This window comes from Chiroxiphia lanceolata, chromosome 2 (genome assembly GCF_009829145.1).
Source record: "Chiroxiphia lanceolata isolate bChiLan1 chromosome 2, bChiLan1.pri, whole genome shotgun sequence".
Classification (NCBI taxonomy): domain Eukaryota; kingdom Metazoa; phylum Chordata; class Aves; order Passeriformes; family Pipridae; genus Chiroxiphia; species Chiroxiphia lanceolata.
This window is the reverse complement of record NC_045638.1, coordinates 76,425,406-76,444,458: the sequence shown is the minus strand read 5'-3', so window position 1 is coordinate 76,444,458 and position 19,053 is coordinate 76,425,406. Positions and strand designations below refer to the sequence as shown.

The window sequence follows — 19,053 nt, the reverse complement described above, 5'->3', positions numbered from 1 at the left end:
TTCCCTGGAGAGAAAATTAAAGTGAAGAAATTTTTCCTATTATCCATCTAAATCTCCCCTGGCACAACTTGATGTTTATTTTCCTCTTGTTCGATCACTTGTGGCCTGGGAAACTACGACATCTTTCAGGTAGTTGTAGAGAGGGATAAGGTCCCTCCCTCCTGAGCCTCCTTTTCTCCAGAGTAAACAACCCCAGCTCCCTCAGCTGCTACACCTAAGACTTTTCCTCCAGCCCCTTCCCCAGCTCTGTTGCCCTTTTGTGGATGTGCTCCAGCACCTCAATATCTTTTCTTGCCGTGAGGGGCCCAAAACTGAACACAGGATTCAAGGTGTGGCCTCCCCAGTGCCAAGTACAGGGGGATGATCACTGCCCTGGTCTTGATGGCCACACCATTGCTGATACAGGCCAGGATGCCATTGGCCTTCTTGGCCACCTGGGCACTGCTGGCTCATGTTCAGCTGCTGTCGAGCAGCACCTTCGGGTCCTTTTCCTCTGGACAGCGTTCCAGCCACTCTTCCCCCAGCCTGTAGCACTGCATGGGGTTGTTGTGACCCAAGGGCAGGGCCCGGCACTTGGCCTTGTTGAACCTCATACCGTTGGTCTTGACCAATCTATCCAGCCTGTCCAGGTCCCTCTGGATAGAACTTCATTTTTTGTAGCAGTGTGGTAAAAATACCTTCATGTCCTTATATTTATGTTTAGCTATGATGGCTTTCTTTGAGTATTTTTGGAGGGTAAAAGACATTTGCTTTGCATTCACATACATTATTAAGGAATGTCACACAGAAAAGCTGGATAATTTTGGGCCAAGTTCTCCATACATGTCAGGGCAAAATCAAGAGTTGCTGGTCTTTTGATTTTTGTGATTTTTCCATGAATAGTTGATGAGGCCGTCCAAAAATTTAATCCTTCCAGTGTTACATTTACCCTGCCTATGTAAGAAGGATTTGTGTTTTCACAGCCTGTGATATACTTCAGTATTTCACTCCATGTTGCCATCTTGATCATATGGTCTTTAATATGTACACTGTACTAAAAGTATTTTGCAAACTTGTCCTACTCTACAGTTAAAGCTGAGCATCTGATCCGGAGTCATGTCCTTTGGAAACCTGCTCCTCATCTTCTTGGAGCACTTTTAATCCAGTTTCCACGTAGAGATCTGTCTGAATAATTTAGTGATCACATATAGTTATCATGATTCCTGAATGTTACCTATGGATTGTACTGTGATACTTCAGACTAAATGGGGATATTAGAAAATAACAATTACGGAAACATGCTGTGAATTTTCTGTATTTTTTATTACATATTGTCATTGGTTTATTCTGTTTTTCATTGTTCGGATTATCAGGTATTTTAAAATACATGCTCTCCTTTAGTCTAACAAAGAATGTGAATGTGATTTAAGGTTATCGACTGCTGTAGATGTGGATGGTGAATGACTTTGTAGATGCATTATATGTAATAGGCCTCAGTGATTGAATTCTATTCAGGGTTTAAAACTTCAGAAATTGCCTATTCAGGGGTGGGTTTTTTTGATGCTTCCCTCTCTTTAATTTTGTTCCCAAAACTTTCTTTTTCAAAGGTTGAGAATGATCCTCACCTGAAATTGATATATACAGAGTGTCTGAGGCTGTGCGGAACCTGGTTGGCAGAAACATGCTTGGAAAACCCTACAGTCATCATGCAGAAATACTTAGAAAAGGTGCATCTGGTCTTTGAAATACACTGTCTTTGAGATAATGCTGTGCTAAAATATGGTGTTAGAATGTCAAGCAGATTTTTCAATGCAGCCTTTATTTTTCTGGATTGAAAGTATGGTTTCCTATAAAAACATAGTTTCGCATTGTATTGTATTAACACTGTAATCTTATAAAATGTTCAGAATATGGGTTTATAGAATTCACAGTGAAACGTATAATACTGGCTTAGAAGTGCAGTGATTACAACTACTAGTCTAGTTTCCTGTTCTACATTACCATTCCTTCCTTCTCGGGACAGACTATTAACTCATCAGGTTTTCAGTGTGGCCATTGTATTTCACAGAATTAGGGAATCACTTTGCTTGGAAAAAACCTCTGAGATCACCGAGTCCAACCTATGACCGACCACCAACATGTCAACTAGACCATGGCACTCAGTGCTACATCTAATCTTTCCCTGAACACTTTCAGGGATGGTGGCTCTACCACCTTCCTGGGCAGCCCATTCCAATGTCCAATCACTCTTTCTGTGAAGAAATTCTTACTAACGTCCAACCTGAGCCTCCCTTGGCACATCTTAAGACTGTGTCCTCTTGTCCTGTTGCTTGTTACATGGGAGAAGAGACTAACCCCCCACCTGGCTACAACCTCCTTTAAGGTAGTTGTAGAGAGTGATAAGGTTACCCCTGACAGGTGCTGGTAAGTCTTGTTCTAGTGTTTCAAACTACTGTAAATTTTTTTTTTAACTCTTAACCAGTTACAGAAACATTTGTATTAATATTTGTCCACTCTGCATTTATTTATTTCATGCTGATTTGTGAAACTCAGCATAGTTGCTTTTCTCTGTTACTGTCTACGTGCTTTCATCACTGTGATTTGAATCCATGACTTTCATATATAATTTCCTTTTGGCACTTTTTGGACTGCCTTCCTTTTTTTTCCTCACCATCCTGTGATATAAGGCTTTAAGACTATTGTAAAACTTCATGCCTAGTTGCTCTAAAAGATAGATTAAGTGCAGTAAACGCCTGTATGGTTATTAAAGCTGTTTCATACAGGATAATCTTTTTGGCTGTTTGCACTGAAACACTTCTCAAAGGTTAAATTCACTTGTGAGAAAAATACTCACCCTGTTAGATTTCATTTTGTATGTATATATATTCCATCACAGGCAACATTAAATAATCTATTTGAGCAGGTGATCCTGCTTGAGCGGGAGGGGTTAAATGAGATGATCTCCAGATGTCCCTTCCAGCCTCAACCCCGCCCCCCCCAAAAAAACCAACTTTCTCTGATAACAGAGTTTAATCAAGTATTATGCAGCACTGTTTATCTGATTATCCATCTTACCATTATTGTTACTTCCCCTTTAGGCTGTGGAAATTGCTGCAAGCCACAGTGGAGACAGCAGTGATGAGCTGAAGAAAGGAAAGATGAAGGCTTTCCTGTCTTTGGCTCGTTTCTCTGATAATCAGTACCAGCGAATTGAGAATTACATGAAATCCTCAGAGTTTGAAAATAAGCAAGCACTACTGAAGAAGGCCAAGGAGGAGGTTGGCCTCATTAGGGAATGTAGAGTTCAAACCAACAGGTGAGCATTCAGATGGGGAGGTGGTTAATATGGAGCTTTCACAGGCTCCATCTCTACCAACTCTCTGGGCAAGAGGTACAGTATGGGTCACATCTCTACAGCTGATTTTCTCCTTCTCCACAAAACAGTGGCCAGATCCGTAGTGCTTCCTGTGAATAGTTTCTGAACTGTGCCTGAACATCATCTATGCATGTGCTAGGTAGTGTGTGGGCAAAAACTAAGCCAAGGACTGTTACAGCAGTTAAACAGTATGGATGATCATGACCTGGAATTCATGTTTATTCCCTGGATCTGTTCAGTTTATTTGACAAAGAAAATGTTACAGAGAGAAAATAAATTAATTGAGATTTTTCTCCACTACACATTTAATGAAAGAATAGAATTAATTTTAATACAGAGTTCATATGGATTCAGTAAGAACAATTGTAAGTGGGCAGAAAAGGATGAGTTTCAGCTGTTGGAAACTGAAGTCTTTACACAAATTATCTGTACTGTATGTTCACACATATACCAATATTGAGAATAAATCATTTAAAAGAAGACACTGACTGAAAATTTACTTAGAGCAGTGGGTCTTTGTGCATACACCAAAGGAGTAGCTCCTACAATTTGATTTCTCAGTTGTTTATGTTGCTGTGCTTGTACATACAAAACAACTTTAAAATGTTAAATTAGTAAGTAAGAGAGCTAGGGATGTCCTTGCTATAAGTTCATTAAGAGTTAATGTGGTGTTTAAAAATAATGTCTGTTCACACAGATACACAGTGAAGGTTCAACGAGAACTTGAACTGGATGAATGTGCCATACAAGCCCTAACTGAGGATCGTAAGCGTTTCCTGTGTAAAGCAGTGGAGAACTATATCAGCTGTTTATTAAGTGGAGAAGAACATGACATGTGGATATTCCGACTCTGTTCACTATGGCTTGAAAATCCTGGAGTTGATAGAGTCAATGAAATGATGAAGGTATATGTCTGCTCTGTTTTTTCCTAATGCCTTGACAGTTAAATTATCCATCTTTCGTTTCCTTCTCCTAGGTTTCTAGAAGATGAATTATAGTGCTGTGCAGTATGCTTTCCTATGTAGCTGCTTAACTTTTCCTGCAAAACTTGTTTTTTTCAGTTGTCATTGCTTATCAGTTAGTTTTTCATCAGTGAGACCTGTAATTCTCAATGCATTTTAATTTAATTTAGCATTTTAATTTGAAAAATCTGTATGATTAAGCATATCTCATGAGCTTTTACTGTGGTCACCTTGTTCTTTACATATTTTGGAAACTACCCATCTTGAACATCCTTAGGTACATTATTCTAGTTTAAATTATATATACTTTCAGGTGAAAAGCTATGAAAGGTAGAATAGAAAATACTACTTTTCCTATGAACAACTTGTAGCATTTAGGAGACGTGGGCCAAGATAATGTGATACTCACTGAACTGCCATTTGATCACACAGCCATGATTACTCTTAGTTTAAAAAAAAATTTATGATTACAGTTTTTGTTTGGTGTTTAGTACAGCTCTCTAACTGAATTTTCTCTACTACAGAAAAATGCACAGAAGATTCCCTCATACAAGTTTTTGCCTCTGATGTACCAGCTGGCTGCTCGGATGGGAACTAAGATGATGGGTGGTTTAGGATTTCACGAAGTTCTGAATAATGTAATTTATACTTTTCTTATCTAAAGATATCTTGATAATCTTAGTAGTGCCTACTTCTAAACAATACCCATCTTCCTCTGTGCAGTTGTAGCTAAACAAGTTACATAGGTGATAAGGGTGTATTAAAAATAAGTGATGCAAAATTAGTGTGACGGGGAAAGAGGATTGGGGACTTTTTTCCTTTCTACGTAATTGATTTTTCTTGTTGTATAAGAGTAGACTTACGCAGCTGTAGGAATGTACTTTGAGTGGTTTTTTCGGTTGTGGAAATACCATCTAAGTATTACCATTTTATTTCTTCTTAGGAACCTTAGAAGTTCAAAAGAATTAATGATGTTAATTAAGTATCTCTTTTTTTCTTCTGTACAGTTTTCAATAATAGGATCTTTTTGTTTTTGTTGACAGCTAATGTCTAGAATTTCACTGGATCATCCACATCATACTTTGTTTATAATATTAGCTTTGGCTAATGCTAACAAAGATGAACTCCTCACAAAACCAGATGCAATAAGAAGAAATAAGTTAATTAAAAATGCACCGAAAGAAATCTCCCAGCTTGATGTGGTGACTACAAAAAATTCTATTCTATTAATCACATTCAGTCCTTTAATTTTGTTAAAAAATGAAAAAAAAACCATGTCATTTTAGTGCAGAGCTCATCAGCTGGCTTTTGTTAAGAAACAGTAGGAGGGAAAAAGTACTTTTAATAATAACCCCCCCCCCTTTGTGCGTACATTAGTAATTATTATTAAAAGAAGTAATTATGGGATTGAACAAAATATAGTTAACATTTCGTGCCACAAATAGCCCCGATTATTGCAAAGACTTTTGTGATAAAAATCCTTCATGTGTCATTCTGTAAAAAGCATTTTAGATGCAAGAAAGGCTTGAGTGGGTTTATTGTTAAAAGTACATCCTGAATTGAGTATTTTTTCTGCTTTGAGTGGTAACATCTGTTGCACCTAAGTATTTGGCCTTGTGCAGTATATCCTTTGTTCCTTTATATGTTAAAAGCCATGATGATAGGTAATACTGAACTGTAGTTTCATGTAATGTTGTTATTGCTTAATTTTTGTTGGAACCTGTCTTTGGAATCATCTCTCACCTAGATTAATGCCCATTCTTTCCCCCATTGTTGTAGACCTGGCATGGTTGTCATTGCCTTCTTAGCCCCCACACTGATACATTTTTTCAGCACACTTTTATGTGGCTTTTTTTCACCTTTCTCTCAAATTTGTAGGGTTTTTTGTGGTCCCACCTTTGGAGTGGGATTATGCTAAACTCAAGTGTCTCAGAGTCAGGCACAGAAGGAATGCATAGTCAGGTTTTTGCCTTTTGCATACAGGACTTTTCTTCAGTTGGGAGGATGTAACAGAAACAGGCAGATGGTGGGAGAACATCCAAACCTACCTGTCCTCTTTTCTGAAGAATTTTTGCAATTTTTTTGCACTTTGCCCAGACATATTTGCTCCCTCTCCATTCCCAATAATATTTTACATTATTCATCATCTCAGATTAGACAGCACAGAATTTTTCTTCTAATTATTTTAGTTCATGTCACAAAGGGCTGTCCATTACTGCAGTTTGCTCTGTTTTCATAGGACATATCTCATTTGTACTTTATCGCCTGCGTGTTGTAATATATCTTTAATATTACAAGGTGTAGTTTGCAAGATCTGATATTTGTATTCCTTTGGGTCTTTTAGGACAGAATGGAGGCTGCTAGCACTATAATCAATATCGTAAGAAAAAAGAGAGCTCATATGGTTAGAGACATCGGAGCACTTTGTGATGCTTACATCACATTAGCAAATGTAGATGCTACTCCATGGAAATCTCAAAGAAGTAAGTCTTGGAAAAAATGTTTGTTTTAATAGTGAAGATAGTTTTTGTTTTCTCAGATTAAAAAATGTATTTCTAAATACTGATATTTAGTTAAAAGAGATATGGTGTTAGCACTGTGTCCTATTTTTGGTAGAACTTAGTCTGGATTAGAAGTCATAGTAATTACGTGCACTGTAAGGCTCAGACTCTGAATATCAAAGTCCAGAAATCTCCATTTGCCATGCGATCATCTTCATCAGCTTGACAAAAGTATACAATGAGGTTTTGGGTCCCAAAAACAATGTAAACTGTTTTTGGTCAATTTTGATGTATGTTACTAGTTCTGAACTTAAAACTATTAATTCCTTTTAATTACAGAACAAATAAGTATTCCAGCTGACCAGCCAATTATTAAACTGAAGGACTTGGATGTTGTTGTTCCTACCATGGAAATTAAGGTGACTGAAGTTGCAATAAATACAGACTATAATATCAAATCATAGAATCAGCTTCAAGCTTTTGTAGTGGCAGTCAGGGCATATATCTCTTCATCCAATTCACGGGTTCTTTATAGGTCACCCTATGGGAGGAGATGCAGGCTGAGATGGTTTCCTTAGGCTTTAGAAGACCAAGTCTTATAGTTGCTGGATAGTGGTTTATTGTACAAAGATGGCTTTACCAGTGTTACCAATGACTAGTCTTTTGTTATCAGAAGGGGTGATGAACTACCTAAATCACAGAGAGGGTTAGGGAGTCTGAATCTCCTGTTTTGTAAGTGCTAGCTCAGAGGCACTTAATGTCCTGAAGGTGTGAGAATTAATAGATATGCCTCCTCCTGTTCCTAAATGGCCAGCTTGTATGTTTTTACCGTTCAGTAATGGGGTGTGATCCATTCCTGTTAGCCTAAGTGGTTGACTGGATGGGTGCATAAGCACTCATTCTTCAATGCCACATGCTCTACCGAGGGAACTTACCAGTTTCAGGAGCGCAGAGTTGCTTTTTGGGCCAGCACCTAAATTTAAATGTTACTAAGCTAGACTTCTTGTGTTAAAGTCCCTCAGGCTGCGTCTATAAAGCTGAATAAGTCAAGGGACTGCTTTATGCAGTTTGACTTCAGAGGCCAGAAATTGCCACCCATGCTAAATAACATTTGTTTGTATGGCTCCTGTTGGCCCCAGGTGTTGCTCTTTTGTACAATTCAATTGTTCTTTTCTTTACCTTTCTTCTTCTCCAGTATAAACTGACTGAAATGGTTGCAGGTCTGGGATGTAAATTGCTGGAGCAGTATTTCATTACAGCTAACTGAGTAGGGTTGCTTTATGACACAAGGATGTGAAGAATGGCTGAAGATACAGATCCTATAAATTGCAGCATGTTTAGGATTGTAGATTGGGCCCATTTGCAGCCTGTTGTAAGCCTAATGCCTCCAGCTGTGTGTGAACTGTTTTCTCGGGACAATACTAGCTGGGACAGGCTAACATTGTCACAGCCTGTTTAGTGGAAGTCTGCAGCACCTTGTCCCCTCTACCAATGAGGTGAACAAGGAGGAATCAGGAAAACCTCCTTTGCTCAGCATATTTTTGTAGCTTTTGTGAGTATTATCCTTGTAAATGATGGAATACTTGTATTAATATTTAGCATATAGTCTGCTAATGAGGTTTGCAAACAACTCATTACCACTTACTCTGAGTGAAATGGAGGTAATATTTATATTAATTTCAACTTATTTATAATTTCAGGTGGATCCCACAGGACAATATGAAAATTTGGTCACAATAAGATCTTTTAAGCGAGAATTTCTTTTAGCAGGAGGCTTGAATCTGCCTAAAATAATAGACTGTGTAGGATCAGATGGTAAAGAAAGGAGGCAACTGGTTAAGGTACGTTCTGTCAGTTGTAATTACGTGTCAGAGACTTGGCATGCTGGAATTTTTTTTAAGTTCTGTCAGTTTTCTCAAGTATCACTTCTGTACCGTGAGCAGACTTTTCACATTTCAGTGTCAGTTGAAGAATACTTTAATAAAGGATATTGCAAAGTATTTATAAGTAATATAATAATAGTATAATATAAACAATAAGTAATTTTTTGTAATTATTTTTCAGCAGTGCATGTTATATCCAGTAGCTTACCTGACAACTACCAGACCTGTGACTTGCCTGGTCATGTCTTAGCTGGTGACCTCAATTGTGCAGTAAATAAAAACCATCACATTTTCTGTTAAATAACTCCTTTTTTCTTCCCCATATAAAAAAAAATTTACAATTAGGAGACAATCAAAAGCATACACATAGAAATACAAATCTCTAAAAAAATTCTATTTAGACTCAACTGATTTAATTCTCTCTTTGAATGTAAACATGGAGCAGCTGCTGGGAGAGTTCTGTTTTGCTGTTAGGTATGGGGTAGTTCCAAAAGTTTTAAAGAGAAGCATAAATCTGCATCCCATAATCAGAACTGCAGTGCCAACTGATGCTGCTTCAGCTGTGTGCTGGGTTGCTAAATAGGTTGAATGAAACATCTATGTTTAAAAAGGGTGCTGTAAGGCATGTAGGTTGATTGAAACCTTAAATAATATTTGCCAGAAAAAAAGAAAAAGGTAATGATTTAAATTAATGATAGTTCTGTTTAAGCAGCTGAGCACTATTAGAAAACCAAATACAGAGAAAAAAATCGTTAATTACATTTCATTGCATGTGATTATTGTGGAAAAGTAACTTGGGGGTTGTGCAATTTTTTTAAATAATTTTTTTAGTTGCTGAACAAGAAGTTGGATGCTGAAAAGTTTTTTAACTGCTTTTTCTGTTTTTGCTGAAGGGGCGTGATGACCTCAGGCAAGATGCTGTCATGCAACAAGTTTTCCAGATGTGCAATACATTGCTTCAGCAAAACACTGAAACACGAAAGAGAAAATTAAATATCCGAAGATACAAGGTAACCCTGAAAAGCTGTGGCAGCAGAGAAATAAAGTGTATTTCTCCATTATCCACTTTTTTAACCCAAAGACAATATAAAAGGATATTTATTTATGTGTTATTAAGGTAATCACTGCTCCCTAAGGTATGGAATAAACAATAAATTTTAATTATTACGATTTAATTTTTTCTAAAGCTTTAAAATAAATTTCTGATGCCCAATATATATTTAAATACTCTTCAAAGCTTTCTTTATATGAACCTGTAATTGAAAAGAAATTAACTCGTGCACTGGCCTTGAATTGTAAGTTTCTAGTCCTTAGACTTGAGCATACAAGTTTGTTTATGAATTCTCATTAATTTGTCTTGTGATATTCCTTAATAATTAATTTTAGTCTTGCAGTATCTCTTACAATTGAATCCAGAAGTCCCATCTAGAGTGTATTCATGCAGAATTTGAATTGCAGAACTTTTTTGTTGGAATTGAGAATACAGCAGTATATTTTTATTGTGAATGCAGAAAATGTATTTGAAGAGGAACTTTCCCTTCCTCTGTCCTTTTATGTGCTTGGGATTACAATAATAGCTGCGAAGGTGACCTCTGAATAAGTATTCTTGAAGGATAAGTTCTTGTCTTTGACAAATGAGAAATATGCACTCTGGAATCTCTAAAGTTGCTTATCTGAATTGCTAGTGTGGTTTTAAGAATTCTCAGGCAGAGTTAAAGTCACATTTTTGGATAATCTTCAATTAAAAATCAGGTTTTTATGTGTGCAAAAATGAATGACATCCGGGAAAAAGAGAATGGATGTCGCATTATGAGATAAAGACACTTTCATAAGAAAATGAAATTGAAGGAAAAAGGCAGTAACTGTTTTACTGAGGGCAGGCAATGGTTCATTCTGGCCAGTGCTACAGGAATTCAGGTAGCCATTACAGCCAGTTATGCAGTAAGCAACTGTTCCCTGGGGTGGGAAGCAGACTAAGACAAACCTAATATGTTCACACAGCTACCATGTGTTTGTGTGAGATTTTACTTCTTGTATGCAATTTGCACAATGCCTGTGTTATCCCATTCCAACAAAGTGACCTGCTGGCTGTCATAGGTCATCCAGAATGCCAAAATAAACATGCACATTGAGGAGAATTGTTAAGTTATACTGAAGTGTGGTAGTGGAAGGGTCTCTGGGCTAGGAAAAATATTGCAAATATTTGGTAGAAAAAATTTGAGTGGATTTTTATATATATATATATATATGTATTTAAAACATGTATTGTGATCAGTTGTATGGTTTGTCCTTTTTTGTCTTTATAAACAAACACAGATGTGCACCCATGCTCTGCAGGGTGCCTATTCATAGTTTTGTGTGTATAACCCTTCCCCATGCAGCCGTGGTTTTGCTTTTACAGGTGGTTCCCCTTTCCCAGAGAAGTGGTGTTCTTGAGTGGTGTTCAGGAACAACTCCCATTGGGGAGTTTCTTGTGAATGTCGAAGAAGGAGCTCACAAGAGATACAGGCCAGGAGATTACTCTGGTTATCAATGTCAAAAAATAATGATGGTGAGTCAAAATAACTTAAAAAACCACCAAAAAAAATAGCTGGCTTATAATATTTACAGGGGGTTGGGAGGCAGAGGGGAAATTTATGGAGAATTATATACTATACTATTAGTATATATAATAATGAATATGATCAGTGGCATGGAATGAATAGATATTCAGACTTTTAGTTTAATTCCACAGACCACCTCACCATAAGTTTAGAAAATTGCAACAGGTTTACCTGTTACTTTACATACCCATGACAGTGCAAGAAATTACTTCCTTTTAAATGTCTATAGCATTAACAGGATTAAAGTATATTTAATTTTGGCTTTGTGCACCTTTTGCATAGGAATGAGTGAGAGTAACTTTCTCACAGTGACATGAAGCCACCAGGTAACCAAAGGTACCAGAAGAGAGTGCCAAGAATGGAAGTGTCTCCCAGCAAGATGCATTTACCTGTACATGCCTATAAAATACATGCACCTGCTGAACCAAAGAAATAGGAGTGTGGTTTTTTCCACATTTTTTAGCCCATGAGTGTTGTATGAAAATGTAATTGTTTAGTAAAACAGGTAGATAGGTGCCTTAGTAATTGCTTTAAAAGAGACAGTAAATCATAGCTCAGAGAAAGGAGAACAGCATTTAATGGAGGGGAGAGGGTAGAAAGTAGGAATCTGTTCTTTCAAAGGAAGACATAATTTCCTTCTAAAGCAGTTAGTCATGGGTAAAACATTTCTTATGTGTTTAAAGGATGCACAAAAGAAACAACCTGAAGAGAAGTACAGAATCTTCATGAAAGTCTGTGAGAATTTTCAACCTGTGTTTCGGTATTTCTGCATGGAAAAATTCCTGGATCCAGCTGTGTGGTTTGAAAAACGATTGGCATACACTCGTAGTGTGGCTACGTCTTCTATAGGTATTACATTGTCTTAGTTATCTTGGCTTTTTAGATTATGTAACCAAAAAGTTTATACCATTTCAGAAGCAGTGGCCGTTCTGCTTTTATCACATGCCACAAAAGGCATAGTAGAGGGCAAAAAATTCCAGCAAGAACACCAGCATTATTTTTGTAATTAAGATTTCTGATTTGTTCCTCCCCACCCCGATATCTGCTGCAGTAGAAAGACAGAATGAAATTCTGTATTTGTTTTATATAGTGTTTTGTATTTTTAGGTTCTGGTAGTGTTTTTAAAGTTTCTACCTGGCTGTTTATTTCTTTTGTTTCCATTTAACATTTATTCATTTCATGTGTAGCCTCAGATGTTTTAACTGAGTTGAAAAGCTCAGTTTTTTACTTTCTTTGTACTGGCATCATCAGCCATGGCTGAAATGGTTATTTAGGCTCTGGCATTTTTCCTTTGTCTTAATAAAGAAATATATGTATTTGGATTGTGGATCTTCTTTGAATGGCTCTCTAAGAGTCTCTCTAAGACATTTGTTAGTAAATTGTATACATTGCAGTAGATCCCATTTTAGATGCTAACATGTTTATACACTCCCTTTTTTGCTGAAAAAAAAAAAAGGAAGTAAATCTACAGTTTAGCAGAATTCGCATGAAAGATTTTTGTAGGAAATACTGCTGCTGATCATCAGCTCATGAAAACAGTAATGGGTGTAAATTGCACCAAAGGAAATGTTGTTTGGAGGTTTTCTAATTTAAGGACAGTAAAGCACTGAAATAGGCTTTACATGAAAGATCTTATAATTTGGATCACTGGAGATTTTTAAAACTGACTTAGACAAAAGTCAGTTGTTGGTTTGTTGGTTTGTTTTGGATTTTTTAAAATAAAACAGTAACAAAACCTAATTTTATTGTGCACTTCATTTTAATCTTTTTTTTTTTGAATGCTGCAATATTTGATAAACCTATCTACGAAGAGAAATGGCCAAGAAGTCTATGAAGTAGATAAAACAATACACATCTGTGTGAGAACAACCTTTTTGCATTTGCATTCAGTTAAACTTTTCTTTTTGGATTTGTGGAATGGCATTTGCTCTTTCCTGAGTAATATCTATATAAGGGAGAAGAAATATTCTCACTTGTAGTTTGTTTGCACCTGTTATAATGATTTTAATAATCTTTCTTAAGCTTTCTCTGGTTTTTATTACATGTAAATATGGTTTCAGTACTTACCTTTTTGTTTCAGTTGGCTACATTCTTGGACTTGGAGACAGACATGTTCAGAATATCTTGATAGATGAACAAACAGCAGAACTAGTGCATATAGATCTGGGTAAGTGGGACAGGCAAGAAAACATTAATTTTTCTTTACTTTAAGTTTTTATTAAACATTTATTATCCTTTCATTTAGGGGTTGCTTTTGAGCAAGGTAAAATCCTTCCCACACCAGAGACTGTTCCATTTAGATTAACCAGGGACATTGTGGATGGAATGGGTATTACTGGCGTGGAAGGAGTCTTCAGAAGGTAAGTGCTCCCATACTGCATAGGGATAAGGAGGCAGCAGAGTACTTCCAGCATTATGATTGTTGTTACGTGTTAAATAGTTCTAATGCTAGAGGGGAGACTCAGATTTCTGCTGATAATCTGAATAATGAAATACCTAAATGCTGACCTTTAACTTATGTGCTCATGTTTATATAACCCATTGCAAGTTCATTACTGTTGCTCAGTGTTTCATACTCTTTACTAGCTAACGGGTTACTGTCACCCACTTGTGGCATTCAGGAGAGGGCTCAGCATTTCCAAAGGCTCCACAGCTAACCACTGATTTAGAATGATGAATTTTTTTTTCCTTCAGAACTAAGCTGTTCTTTCAGACCTATACTATATATTCAGAACTATTCAATGTCTCTGAACGAATTTTGTTTTAACTCTAATTTCTGTTTAGTTTTATGTAAGTAAATTGGAGTCTTTTCCCCTTTTGGATCATATATTTGATACCACTTTGCAAGTACAAAATATAAATCCTACAATAGATTTGAACTGCGAAACAGAAAAATCCCTAAAGAGTTTAGTTTCTGTCAACCTCCATCCTATATCCTGTGAATGACCCATGAGACCCCTAAGAAGCAGAACGTTTCTCTCATTCCAGTCTTTGATGATGTTCATGAACGTAATGCTTGCAAAACCCAAATTTAATGTCTTTAAAAAAGTATATAGTGCAAGTGTTGTCTTTCTAAGGCAGTAATTCATGTTAATAAGTTGTTCCTAGTACACCTTTGTCCCGTGAAGAAACAGTCACTGCCACTTCTGTTCTAAATTCACAGTTTTGTGTTACTTCTAAAACTTTTGCCCCATTATACAGAAAAACATGAATTGCTTGGCTCCAGCTGAAGTAAATACAGCATAAAAGGCACTGGTGCAGCTGCTGTTTCTGCCTCAGCCAGACTGACTCATAATGAACGGTACTGGTGTAAATGCCATAAACAAGTCATTTCAGGATTGATTGTGAACATGATCAGTTAACTTTGAGGGGGGAGAGGTGTTCTCATCCTGAAGTTCACAGGAAGCCTAATCCCTTTCAATGGAGTACCTGTCCCATAGGAAAGCTCTGCATTCCTTACACAAGCTTAGTTTGCTTGGCAGTGAATGTAGGAGTGAATAATAGCTTCTATATCTAAACTTACAGCAGAGATTTCAGAGATTGCTTAATGTCTGGTTACTGGATCTGTTCATTTTGTATAAAGGAACCCTACCAAGGTGCTCCAACATGTTGCAGAGCACCACTGGCACACAAGTTTTCTTTCATCCAAGCAATTCTGCCATTGTGGCACACCTCAACAGCCAGTGTTAACTCAGTGGTTAATTCTGTGTATAGAAGCATCTCAGACAGTGAAACAGGTCATCCCTTTCTCTTAGAGAATATAATCAGTGAACTACGCAGTCTCCTTCTAAGTTTCTTTTTTTTTTTTATTCCGAATGCCAGTACAAGAGGTCACTCTTATGTTAGAAATTTTAAGTAGAGTACAAATATCCACTATTTAAATCATGAAAATGCCATTACATTTTACCAAAAAGAACCTAAAATACAGTAAAATGTTTTTAGATGCTGTGAGAAAACAATGGCTGTTATGAGAAATTCTCAAGAAGCTTTGCTGACTATTGTAGAGGTAAGCATTTTTCATTCTTTTGAACAGTAACCTGCCAGAATATCTTCAGTTTTTTGTCTTTGTCTTCATATGTATTACTACACCAAATATTCATTTAAGGTGAAGATTTTGTACTGAATTTGAATGTGGTAGTGTTGGCCAGATTTGTTAATTCATGTATTCTTCAGTAAAATTATAACCAGCTAGCATTTTCTATGGAAACTGTTTCCTTCAGGCCTTTTACTCTCTTCAGTATCTAAATGTTTTTAGCCATAGTGCAAAATTTCCAGCAGGAGCAGTGCCATTTGAACTAAATGCTCTTTGCATAAGTCACAAAGAAGAGAATAAAACTCGTTCTTAAGAGCAGCTTATACTTTACATTAAACACTAGTGATTCTTTTTAGTGCCTAGCAGTGTATTAAAAAATTACCTATTCACTGCTGAGATGGGACTGAGTGGCAAAACTGAGTTGAAGTATAAACAACACAAATACCTGCAAATGATCAGATGCAGTTTTATTGTTGGGTTGTCTACTAAGCAATTTAGCCCAATTCTATTGGTTAAAAAAAACCAAAAACAAACCAGAACACCTAAGCTCCTAATATTGTGGTTAGTGTGAGCATTACCAACAGTGCTAGGGCACTGAAATAGCTGTAATTAACAGTTTAAATTGAAAAGAGGTTTATTTTCTGTGTAGGTGCTGCTCTATGATCCTCTTTTCGACTGGACCATGAACCCCCTGAAAGCCTTGTATCTGCAGCAGAGACCAGAGGATGAGGCTGACATGAGCTCTACACCCAGTACTGATCCACAGGAACGTAAAAGAAAAGCCAGGTGCAAGATTTTTTTCTTACTGTCTTGCTGCACTCTTGCCTCGCTTTATGGTTTTCTCCTTGAATGTTGCTCATGTTGTTCAGGATCCGTATCTAGAGCACCCGTTTTTCTTTTTTTATTCTGCCAGCAGTGACGACCAGAGCTTTAACAAAGTGGCTGAACGTGTTCTGATGAGACTTCAGGAGAAGCTGAAAGGTGTTGAGGAGGGAACAGTGCTCAGTGTAGGAGGGCAAGTGAACCTCCTCATACAGCAGGCCATGGACCCTAAAAATCTGAGCCAACTCTTTCCTGGATGGAAACCCTGGGTGTGACTTCAGAGGATCCAGCATGTTTTTAGAAAAAAACTATTTCTATGCAGCAAGTGTCTTAACATTTCAAATTGGTATTTCATAATTAAAATTTATATCAGGAGCAACCATGAAGCCTTATGCATATTAGCATTCAGTAGATGGTTTGGATTTTTTTCAATAACCTGTTACTGAGAAAACATTTTTTGTCCACTTAGGTTCACCATACAGTATAAAACACCAAGCACTGCTTTGATGTTCCTTGTGACCCTCAAGGACTTTGCTTGGGCATACTGGTTGCATTGTATTCTTAAAGCCTGAGATTCATCACTTTGTGTGTATGTTAAATAGCTGGAGTCTTGTGTCTAGTAATTCTGTGTGATAATGTGACTGTGTAGAATGGGTGATCTAAAAACCAGGAGTCATGAAATAACTAGCTAAAGTACATTTCTAAAGGGGAGTTATACTTTAAAATAATGCTTCATGTTTAATGAACCAAGGGTTCTTGAGGTTGGGGTTTTTTAAGCTTAGTTAAATGGACACGTCTGTATATAGATGTAGACTTTAAGCCAAGTATAGTATAGCTGCTTTTTTTCCTGTTGTAAATTGAATTATGTTGGTACTTTATTTTTATAGTAGTCTTAATAGTATAAAACAATTAAAAAGATTTCACTTCTGTAACTCAGGCTTCCTTGATAAAATAGGTTGACTATACAATGAAACTTAGCACATCAGAAATGCCTCTAAAGTGAACAGTCATTCTGCATCTGGAATAAACACCTGTCAGAAACTTTGAAGTTGTATTTTGAGTACAAAAATCTCATTCTGATTGCACATGCTTTTACAGAGGACATTGCTCTTTCTTAAAAAGAAAAAATCGGATAGTCTGTGAATATGGTTAATCAGAAAAACCATTCAAATAACAGTCTTACTGGTATATTTAATAAATCTTCCCGAATCATCTTTATATTTAAAAAAAGGAATGAAATTTGGTGTACCCTCACATTATCTTAGTTTACATTTTATGCATTTTTACAGCAGTATTAATGAAGAATTCCCATTCTAATCAGCATTTCATGGATTTTTGTTTGTACAGTGTTCCCACAATTTTTAGGCTGTATCTTTATTTCATAAGATAAGGTCAACATGGCAAAATGAGTCTTTTGTACTATGTTTTCATGAAGCTGACATAAATGTCTTTTGATCCTTGGAACCAGAAGTGCATCTTGACTTCTTTTGTGGGCAAGAACTGTGATCCAGGGGTACAGTGATTTATTGGTTCTCTCAAAATGAAACATAACTGAAAGAGCATACACTCTTTATGTGAATTTTAAATGACACTTAGGAAAGGGAGAAAAGTTCTACCAAGCAGTTGGGAGTAGGAAAGAACTAAACAAAACATCCTGAAAGTGTTTTTCTTTTTAAACACAGACTTAAAAAAAATCCAGTAGTATTTCTGGAGATTTTTCTCATGCTTCTTGTAGAGGAAGTTCTTGTTTAGGCATTTTGGGGGTTATTTTGTACCAGAACTCCTAGCTATCATATAAAAGAATATTGCATAAAAACACCTGGCAGAGCCTTCCTTCATGGCTTTTCAATATACCAGTTGAAAGGGAATGTTTTGAAACAATACTAATACAGTTGTCCCAGGAAAGCCTAACTTCAGAGAAAATAATTATTTCTCTGCAATGCTGTTAACTTGGTGTTTAGTGACTAGATTTTGAATGTCTGTACTTTTTCATTGTTCAAGCTGAATGAAACACAAATAAAAATGCATATAAATATTGTAAATTTAATTGAAACCTGCTTACATTACTTACTGGAATACAGGTTAGCTGGCAAACATATGAAAAAGTTCAAACTATTAACAAACTAATGTCAAAATCAATGTGACACAGTCCTGTTACTATTGGTTCCTAATTTAACTAATCTGACATTCTTGAGATAATTGTCATCCCTGCAAAGTTTGAGGTAACCAAATAGTGACCATCGGAGGCTGTGCTTTTTGGTCCAGTAATGCCTTAATTTTTAAAGTCAAAATTAGAAAGTGAATGTTTTGCAAAAATGTATCATCACAGATACTTGTATAAGAGTAGACAAATAAAACATGGATGGAAATGCTGTTTAACTCTAAACAGTGGTTTTGTCACAAATGCTACTACTGATGGTATGGTGGGTTAGTATTTGGAATATAAATATTTCAAATAATTCTATATTTAGTCGTATTTTGTGTATTAGTAAGACAGATGTGAGACAAGTCAAGTTGCCTCTTTATTAATTTTTTCTTGGAATACATCTTAGTGATTTTAAACATTTATGTTCAGAAAAGATAATTTCTAGGAAGAATGGGCCTGTGATTAGTATGATGTGTAAGAGCTTCTAAACAGCAGCATATTTATTTGAAATTAGCTTTTTTCAGGTGAAATGTCTGTTGGAGAAACATCTTCGGGAGTATGAACTGGAAAAAATCAAAGTGTTAGCAGGTAAACCAATTGGAATTGTATACCTTGATGGAACTTTTCCATTATCAGAAATTCTGTTCTGTGACTAGAAATCAGATTAGTTTGGCCAGCTTGTGAGGTACATCCAGTTTAAATAAAATAAGGATGTCAGTCTTCATGAGTGCTGTCTTCTGGAACCTCT

At 36.5% G+C, this 19,053-nt stretch overlaps 1 protein-coding gene across 2 annotated transcripts in view; it reads left to right on the top strand.

Annotated features, from left to right (window-relative positions):
- Positions 1 to 18,212, top strand: part of ATM (ATM serine/threonine kinase) — a 65,348-nt gene extending 47,136 nt beyond the window's left edge. The window contains exons 48-63 of one of the 2 annotated variants that reach the window (XM_032680944.1): positions 1,587 to 1,706; positions 3,078 to 3,295; positions 4,053 to 4,260; positions 4,842 to 4,955; positions 5,361 to 5,519; positions 6,662 to 6,800; positions 7,158 to 7,237; positions 8,519 to 8,659; positions 9,595 to 9,711; positions 11,103 to 11,252; positions 11,988 to 12,153; positions 13,385 to 13,471; positions 13,550 to 13,664; positions 15,247 to 15,310; positions 15,987 to 16,123; positions 16,254 to 18,212. In XM_032680944.1, coding sequence (XP_032536835.1) covers positions 1,587 to 1,706; positions 3,078 to 3,295; positions 4,053 to 4,260; positions 4,842 to 4,955; positions 5,361 to 5,519; positions 6,662 to 6,800; positions 7,158 to 7,237; positions 8,519 to 8,659; positions 9,595 to 9,711; positions 11,103 to 11,252; positions 11,988 to 12,153; positions 13,385 to 13,471; positions 13,550 to 13,664; positions 15,247 to 15,310; positions 15,987 to 16,123; positions 16,254 to 16,434 — 2,196 coding nt within the window. In that variant the 3' untranslated portion in view covers positions 16,435 to 18,212. Of the gene's footprint in view, positions 1 to 1,586; positions 1,707 to 3,077; positions 3,296 to 4,052; positions 4,261 to 4,841; positions 4,956 to 5,360; positions 5,520 to 6,661; positions 6,801 to 7,157; positions 7,238 to 8,518; positions 8,660 to 9,594; positions 9,712 to 11,102; positions 11,253 to 11,987; positions 12,154 to 13,384; positions 13,472 to 13,549; positions 13,665 to 15,246; positions 15,311 to 15,986; positions 16,124 to 16,250 lie in introns of both variants that reach the window. The other variant, XM_032680943.1, reaches the window with a different exon arrangement.
- Positions 18,213 to 19,053: the final 841 nt, after the last annotated feature.